The sequence below is a fragment of the Callorhinus ursinus genome, unplaced genomic scaffold (genome assembly GCF_003265705.2).
Source record: "Callorhinus ursinus isolate GAN/ISIS: 27379988/994484 unplaced genomic scaffold, GSC_fseal_2.0 scaffold77, whole genome shotgun sequence".
Taxonomy (NCBI): domain Eukaryota; kingdom Metazoa; phylum Chordata; class Mammalia; order Carnivora; family Otariidae; genus Callorhinus; species Callorhinus ursinus.
Genome location: NW_027397139.1, coordinates 2934917 through 2943974, shown reverse-complemented (window position 1 = coordinate 2943974; position 9058 = coordinate 2934917). Strand labels below are relative to the sequence as shown.

Sequence of the window (9058 nt, the reverse complement as noted above, 5' to 3'; positions counted from 1 at the left end):
TCATCAAGATGGGAATTTAGGGAAATATGCCTGTTGGCCTTATCACAATGAAATAACACAATTCAGCAGAACTATAATTATCTATGTGTGCATTCATTGACCTTTCACAGTTCCATGAAAAAATGTAGTACAGTGAAGGGATTAAAGGAAAATGTACTTGGAGATAATATATATATTTCAGAAATATACATGTATATATAGTCCAAAATATGTACGTATATTTCAGAGACATATATGCATATGTGGTTGGAAGGACTAAGAAATCAAACCAGGAACAATTTCAGTTAACCAAAATTGTTAATTGCAGTCTTAATACTGCTACTTGATACCTAAATTGATAAGATCTATGCAGTAGAGGCATACACATACTCTGGGCTCAGTATTGTACCCCCCAAATTTCATGCCAAATGGAACCTCAGAATACACCCTCATCTAGAAATAAAGCAAACACACAGGTAATGAAGATGAGACCATACGGGATTAGGGTAGGTCTTGATCCAGTGATGGGTATCCTTATAAAACTGGGAAATTTGGACACAGAGACCTGCACTGAAGACAGACAGGGTTTGACCATGTGCGACAGAAGCAGGGAGTGGCATGATGTGTCTACCTGCCAAAGAATGCAAAGGATTGTTGGCAACTGCCTGAAGCTGGGAGAGAAGCCTGGGACAGATTCTCCTTCAGAGCCTCCAGAAGGAACCAACCTTGCAGACAACTTGATCTCAGCGTTCCAGCCTCCTCAATTGTGACACAACAAATGTCTGTCGTTTCTGCCGCCCAGTGTGTGGCACTTTGTTATGGCAGCCCCAGGAGACGAATGCAGTTCTCAAGGAGGGAGGGTGCCTTGGATATCCGAAGGACAGCTGGAGGCCAGGGTGCCCACAGCAGAGTGAGAGGGGGAGAAGGAACAGCAGAGGGAGAGGAGAATGCTGGGGGTGGGTCGCATGCGCTGGCTGGACAAGAAGACTGACTTTGGTGGTGGGTGGCCTGGACCTTCAAGATGAGCTGATGAGGCGGCCTCACAGGATCCATCTGTTACCATGACAACAGGCACTAGGATGGCAATGTCGGCCAAGGTGGTGGATCAGACTGGGTTGGTAGCAGTGGCAGTGATGTGGAGGTTGGACCCCAGATACAATTGAAGTTAGAGCCATCAGAATTTCGTTGCTTGGTGGTGGGCTGAGAGAGAGAGAGGGTCAAGGGAGACTCCATTATTTTGTTCGGGAAAAACTGGCATGATGGCGATGCATCCGCTGATATGTAGGTCTTCGCACATGGAGAAGGTTTTGGTGGAGCGGCAGGAGAGCACCTTGAAGCCTGTTGAGTTGGAGACGAGATAGCGCACATGAAAGGAGAGGATAAGCTCTTCACAATGTTAAGCAATTTCACTATAATTCAAAACAACTTTGAAAAGTAACTTATGAGAAACATTGGTTTTATAAGCAAAAAATATGGAATCACTAAGATAGCTGCAAACAGTTGAATCAACCCAGGAAAATGGTTGAGTCCTAGAAGGGCAGCACAGCTGAATACAAAAATGAATGATGTGTAAGGTACAGAAGACAAAGCATATTTGAACAAAGGAGGTTTGATATAAAATGGCATGAACCTTTTGACTCCTTTTTACATGCAATATAAAACAAGAACAAGTGTGCACATAGGTGATGAAAATAAGGGACCAAAAGGAAAGGAAGTTTTCAAAGTTGAGTTATTGGTGTCTGCAGGGGCTCAGGGTGTGTTTTCTGACAGGACATCAGCCCAGGTAGGATGTGGGCTGTCACCACCTCTTTCTTGTCCATGTTGTGATGTCATGGATGCTTATTTTGTTATATTTCTGTCAAATGTACATTTCATGCATTTTTCTGCATGTATAATTTACAGGAGAATGCCATGGAATGAATTAATATAACTCATCTCAATGCCACCTTTTATTTTATTTTTTTAATTTTTAGTTTATTTAAAAAATTATTTATTTTGGGAGAGTGGGGAGGGGCAGAAGGAGAAAGAGAGGGAATCGTGAGCAGCCTCTGCACTGAGCTCAGAGCCCAACACAGGGCTCAATCTCCCAACCCTGAGACCGTGACCTAAGCCAAAATCAAGAGTTGGATGCTTAACCAACTGAGCCACCCAGGCACTCCCCAATGACACATTTTAAAAAACCTATCTAAAATTATCTTAGTAGGCAGAGAAAGAGCATTTTGTAGTATTCAACATTCACAGTATGATAAATACACTTACTAATAATGAGAATACATGAGAACTCTCAAATCCTCTTGGAGGGCATCTCTAAAATGTGGTTTATGAAAGAATGCACACGTGTGTGTTTACAGTCACCTGTTCAGTAGAATTCTATGCACATCATGAAAACCCAGCACTCTGATCCCCTTCAGCAGGATTGTAGATCTCCCAGCCAGAACTAGGACATGTCAGTGTAAAAGTTACATTAAGAAAAAAGGAACTTGGGGCGCCTGGGGGGCTCAGTCGTTAAGCATTTACCTTTGCCTCAGGTCATGATCCCAGGGTCCTGGGATTGAGCCCAGCATTGGGCTCCCTGCTCAGCCGGAAGCCTGCTTCTCCCTCTCCCACTCCCTCTGCTTGTGTTCCCTCTCTCACTGTGTCTCTCTCTGTCAAATAAATAAATAAAATCTTAAAAAGAGAGAGAGAGAGAGAGAGAAAAGGAACTTGTCCTGTTTCATAGCCAACGCCAATGTGTATATAGAACCTCAAGCCTATCACAGTAATTAAAAAAAAAAAGATAATTAACAGGTTTTGAGGATGTGTTCAGAATGTCCTTCCATTTCCATTTCTAATCACTATCAAAAAGATAGTATTTAAAGGACGACATGTATAAAAGTCAAAATAAGTTATTCAAGGATCAAATAAACTTTATGAAGAGGGAGAACCTAATGTGAAAATTGTACAATTATATTCATTGACATCAAAAACGACCAAAACAAATGCAAATCTGGTGCATATTCTAAGAAATGAAAATCAATGTTGCCATGATGTGCATAATTGCCAAATAGCTGAATCAATCAATATTATAACCAGTTTTTCCCTGGAACTCTGTCGCATCCTGATGGGGCGCCGCTCAAGGGAAGCTCCGCGGAGAAACCGAGTCAGAGTCCCGGGACAGAAGGAGGACGCAGGTGGGTTAGCGGGCCAGGAGCACCTTGTGCTGGGAGCCAGCCTCGCGGCCGGCCGATGAGACTCGTGTGTAGCACCAGCTTATTAGTCGGGATTCAGGAGGCGAGGTCTCGGAGATCTGCCCAATCCGGGACCACAGGGGCGGTGCCGGGACTGCTGTCCAATCAGAACGTGAAGGGCTGAAGGCTGTCCTATCACGGTGCGAGGAGCTCGGGGAGCAACATCCAATCAGGGTCGCGGGGAGTCTCTGTATTACCAATCACGTCGCAGGACCTGAAGCAACGACCAATCGGGGGCGCGTATCGCGGTGAAAGGCTCATCCTCCGGAAACTGTCCAATGGGGCCTGGGGGCGGGGGGCGGGGGGCGGATCCCGCCCCCGTGGACCTGTGTCCGCGCCGGCCGCCGGCTGGTGCTCACCCGCCGGTAGCTGGCCCAGGTGCGGTGCGCGCGGAGAGCCCGCGTGCCCAGGCGGCAGTGCCGCGTGGAGGAGTCCTGGAGAGCTCGGAGCAGAGCCGCGAGATGGTGAGCCGCGGGCCCGGGCGAGACCAGGAGGGGCTCGGTCCAACCAGCCGCATCCGGCTGGAAGTGGCGGCGGGTCCGGGTCTCCCGGCCCCCGGGGGTCCCCTCCGGACTCTCCGCCCCCGGTCGCGGGGTGGGATTCCTGCGTCCTGTCCTCTCTCCTCGTGGGTGTCCCGGTGGTCCCACCCGATAACCTGTGATGGGCCGTGGTTTCCGGTGTCCTGTCACATCCCCGCGTGTGGGCCCTGCGGTCCCGTCCCTAGTCCCTGCCATGGGCCGCGGGGGGGGGGGGGCCTGGCATCCTGTCCCCTCCCCTCGTGGAGGCTCCCCGGGTTCCGTCCTGATTCTCTGCCGCGGGCCATGGGGTGGGGTTGCGGTATCCCGGTCACACGCTCGCATGGGTTCCTGGGGGCCCGAGGGTTCCATCCTGAACCTCCACTCTCGGGTACGGGGCGGGGAGGGGTCCCGAGGTCCAGGTGTGATGATGACCCGGGGGTTCCCGGAGGCCAGCCTGTCCGCAGGAGGGGCTGTGTGCGGCTCAGGCTGAGGGCAGGTCCACCACGTTCAGGGTCTGGAGGAAGGAGAGAAGCCAGACCAACGTTGAAGCAGCAAGCGTTTTGTGCCCGTGGGTCCGTGGGGACAAGCAGCTGAGCGAATCGTGGATGAGGCACAGAGTGTGGATTTGGGGGGTCTGTGCCCGGCCCTGGGGTGGATGAACAAGGGGGACTTCGCTGTGAGTCCTATCTTGGTGGCGTGGGGAAGGGGCCCTTTTTGCAGCCTGCTGTTTTCCAGGCGCCAACAGGGTGGGGGAGGGAGTGCCTTTCACCTCCACGGATGCTCGCCCAGGAGCACAGGACTCAGGTAGAGCCTGCCTGTCACTGACCCCGGGGGCAGCATTGTCCCTGTCTAGCTCAGCACTGGCAGCTCTCTCTTAGGCCGCCTCAACGTTCAGCAGCTGGAAAACGACTGAATGCTTTGTGCTCCTTCCCTCCCCTTTAGCGTGGAGGGTGGTCAGTGGGTCACGTCTTCCTTTTCCTGCTGACTCGTGTTATTCTGGGGCTTATCCAGAGAATGTGCACTGGGGGGAAAGTGTCTCAGTACAGAAACAGTCCCTGTTCATTAGGATTGGGGGGAATATGCACGGAGTTCCCCACCTTCTTGTCAGGTGACCCCAGTGTTTGCAAGCACTGAAGAATTTGCGCTACATTTGCAGGGGTAAGATTGTTATATGCTATTGCGGGAGCAGCTCCCAGTGTGCTGCCCCCCGGTACTGCTGGGCTGCTTCTTTGCATTTGCAGCTTTGCCTCTGTTTCCCTCAGCAAGGCTTGTGTGGCTTGATTGGCCTCTGTTGAACTTGCCTGAGTGAACAGTACTGGTGTAGTCATTTACCGTCATGGGTGCAGTGTGGCTCCTCAGCCCGGGTTTGTGTCCTCGTGTAGGCGTCTGCAGCTCTGGTCACAGTTCACTCCGCCTTTCTCGTGCTTCTGTGCCTTGGGGTATTTCACGTGCTGTGCGGTTTTTGGTTGGTCACTGCTACTTCATTCTTTCTTACTTTTGTTTCCAAGTGCAAAATGCAACTTAATATACACTTGAGAGAAAAACTGTGGGATTGGAGATTATGGGTAACTTCAATTTACTAGGAAGGGATCCCCGGGGGCCTGTATGAAATGCCATGCCCTCTCTTTCCCCGATCTGTGCCTATGTGTTTAATCCTTCCATGGGATGTCAGCACCTAGAAATGCCTACTGTATTTTTTCTCATCCAGTGTGTGAGCCAGAGTCTCCCCCTTATTATGTATAATTCTGACTTCTTATAATTGAGGCTGAGCATGTGGGGTTTCATCTTGTGTGGGAGAGTTTCCTGGCATGTTCCCACCTCTAGTTTGTGTATTGATTTATGTGTTCTTTACATACTCTGGACATGAGTCCTTTGTTATTTTTAGGTAGTGAAGGCATTTTCTCCTGGAGGGTGGTTTACCTTTTCACTCTCCTTACTCAGTGCTACTGAATGGACTCCTCTGAATTTTAAGAGAATTGTGATCGTCAGTGCCTTCCTTTGTAACTTATTTTTTCCCTTTATATTAGGAAACTTTGTAATAGCAAGTTCTAGAACACTTGTGTTTACCTCCTTCTGCAAGTGTTCTGCTTGTAAAATCTGCATTAAATTGTTTCTTCTAGGGACGCCTGGGTGGCTCAGTCGGTTAAGCGTCTGCATTCAGCTCAGGTCATGATCCCAGGGTCCTGGGATCGAGCCCCGCATCGGGCTCCCTGCTCAGCGGGAAGCCTGCTTCTCCCTCTCCCTCTGCCTGCCTCTCTGCCTACTTGTGCTCTCTCTCTGTCAAATAAATAAATAAATAAAATCTTTAAAAAAATTGTTTCTTCTACATGAAATTGGTATGAAAGACATTCATCATATCCCCTAGATAACCCCTGGCACCACCTTCTGTGGGAAAATGTCCAGCATTTCCACCACTGGGCAGAGCCTGCCAGGGCAGAGCTTGCTGGGACTGGGTGGTGCCTGCGGGGGTGGGTGGGGGGCACTGGGTGGAGCCTGCCTTACTGGGCGGTGCCTGCTGGGACTGGGAGGAGCCTACGCACCCTCAGCACGGAGGCCTGTCTCAGTGGCTTCCATTCTTACCCACTGGTCCCTCTCTCTGCTCTTGTATACCAGCCTGATTCGGTTGTTATTCACATGCCTTGATGTTTTAGGCAGTCTGTTCCCCCTTGTTCTGTAGAAAACTTGGCTATTCGTAGACATTTGCCTTCAGTTTCAGTTTTTTGATGTTGTTTTTCATAAATTCAAAACTACAAAGCCCAAACTGGTTTGGGATTTCGTGGAACATCATTAAAAGTCTGGAGTTGCAGGGCGCCTGGGTGGCTCAGTCGTTGAGCGTCTGCCTTTGGCTCAGGTCATGATCCCACATCGGGCTCCCTGCTCCGCGGGAAGCCTGCTTCTCCCTCTCCCACTCCCCCTGCTTGTGTTCCCTCTCTCGCTGTGACTCTCTCTGTCAAATAAATAAATAAATAAAAATCTTTAAAAAGTCTGGAGTTGCTGTCCTGGTGGGCCGTTTTCTTTCAGAGAACACGTTGCACCATCCTTCCATTTCTGCCTTTCCACTCCGATGTCATCCAGGAGCATTTTAGGATGTTTCCTTTACGATCCTTTTATGTTTGTATTCGACGTTGTATTTGGAAAGGCTATGGTTCTCCTACATCTTTCCACTTTTACACAGAACACTTCAGTTCTGACACTTCTGGTCACTGGATATGCAGCTGTTTCCCCCACACCAATCAACTGTCTGCAGCACTAGCTGGGTGTGCTATGGTCTAACTCAATTCTGACACTTTCTGCCCGGAGACAGCATCAGACCCCACAAGCTGGGGTTCAGTCCCATAAGACTGCCTCCCTTCCATAAGCCTATTGCAGTTCCTAGAGCCCAGGTCACCCGCAACTGTCTGACTTGGCTACAAGTCAGAGGTTCCCACGACCCCCTCCTTGGATTTAGTTGCTAGAGCGGCTCATAGAACTCAGGGACCAAACACTTAACAGTTACCAGTTTGTGAAGGAATATGATAAATGGTTCAGATGAACAGCCAGATGAAGAGGTACATAGGGGGAGGGCCCTGAGCACAGGAGCTTCTCTTCCTGTGGAGTTGGGGTGCATCATCCTCCTGATGTGGGTCAGATCACCTAGCTGGATGCCTTCTGCACCCCATACTATTGGAATTTTAGAGGCGTCCTCACCTAGGCATGGTCAGTGATTAACTATGACCCTAGACCCTCTCCTGAGACTGGAGGGATGTGGTGTGGAGCTGAAAATTCCAAGCTTGTGGTCATGGCTTGATCTTTCTGGTGACCAGCCCCCATCCATGAGCCACCCAGAGTCGCCTCATTAACATAAAAGATGCTCCTAGTGCTCTTATGACTTCATAATTTACAAGGATTTCAGGAGCTCTGTGCTAAGAACTGGCGGCAGAGACCAATATATATATTTTCTCTTACCTCACAGACATACTTTAGGACTTAAAAAAATGTGTAATAAATTGAAAAGTTGTCATTAAAATTAGTTACATATATTCTAGGTTAGACTCTAAAATTTTTCTTTATCATTTTTTTAATTTTAATCACCTGGTATTCATCACACTTGCCCTCCTTAATCCGCATCCCCTATTTTCCCCATCCCCCACCCGCCTCCCCTCTGGTAACCATCAGTTTTTTCTCTATGGTTAAAAGTTTCTTTCTTGGTTTGTCTCCTCTCTTTTTTCCCCCTTTGTTTTGTTTCTTAAATTCCACATGACTGAGATCATATGGTATTTGCCTTTCTCTGACTTATTTCATTTAGCATACTATTATCTAGCTCCATCCATGTTGTTACAAATGGCAAGATTTCATTCCTTTTTATGGCTGAGTAATAGTCCATTGTATATACACCACATTTCTTTATCCATTCATCAGTTGATGGATACCTGGGCTCTTTCTCTATCTTGGCTATTGAAAATAATGCTGCAGTAAACATCAGGGTGCATATATCCCTTTGAATTAGTGTCTTTGTATTTTGGGGGTACATACCTAGTAGTACAATTGCTGGATTGTAGGGTAGTTCTATTTTTAACTTTTTTGAGAAAACTCCATACTGTTTTCCAGAGTGGCTGCACCAGTTTGCATTCCCACCAACAGTGTAGGAGGGTTCCCCTTTCTCCGCATCCTCACCAACACCTGTTGTTTCCTGTGTTAATGATTTTAGCCATCCTGACAGGTGTGAGGTGATATCCATCTTGTTTTGATTTATATTTCCCTGTTGATGAGGGATGTTGAGCCTCTTTTCATGTGTCTGTTGGCCATCTGTAGGTCTTCTTTGGAGAAATGTTTGTTCATGTCTTCTGTCCATTTTTAAGTTAATTTAATTATTTAGAGACAGAGAGCGCAAGTGGGGGTGGGGAGAGGGAGAGAGAATCTTAAGCAGGCACCATGCCCAGCTGGAAGGTGATGTGGGGCTCAATCTCATGACCCTGAGCCAAAATCAAGAGTTGGAGGCTTAACCGACTGAGCCACCCAGGCACCACTGCCCATTTTTTAGTCAGATTGTTTTTTGCATTTTGAGTTTTATAACTCCTATATATATTTTGGATACTAACCTTTTATGGGATATGTCATTTGCAAATATATTCTCCCATTCTGTAGGTTGCCATTAGTTTTGTTGGATTGTTTCCTTTGCTGTGCAGAAGCTTTTTATTTCAATGTAGTGCCAATAGTTTATTTTTGCTTTTATTTCCCTTGCCTCCAGATACCTAGATAAAAAGGATACCTAGAAAAAAAAGTTGCTGTGGCTGATGTCAGAGAAATTATTGCCTGTCCTCTTTTCTAAGATATTAATGTTTTTGGTTTCACATT

At 47.8% G+C, this 9058-nt stretch overlaps 1 protein-coding gene across 1 annotated transcript in view; it reads left to right on the top strand.

The window, feature by feature from the left end:
- Positions 1-3050: 3050 nt before the first annotated feature.
- LOC112815298 (uncharacterized) overlaps positions 3051-9058 on the top strand; it is a 32138-nt gene continuing 26130 nt past the window's right edge. The window contains 3 exon segments of the mRNA XM_073887333.1: positions 3051-3149; positions 3617-3670; positions 4236-4400. Coding sequence (XP_073743434.1) covers positions 4380-4400 — 21 coding nt within the window. The 5' untranslated portion in view covers positions 3051-3149; positions 3617-3670; positions 4236-4379.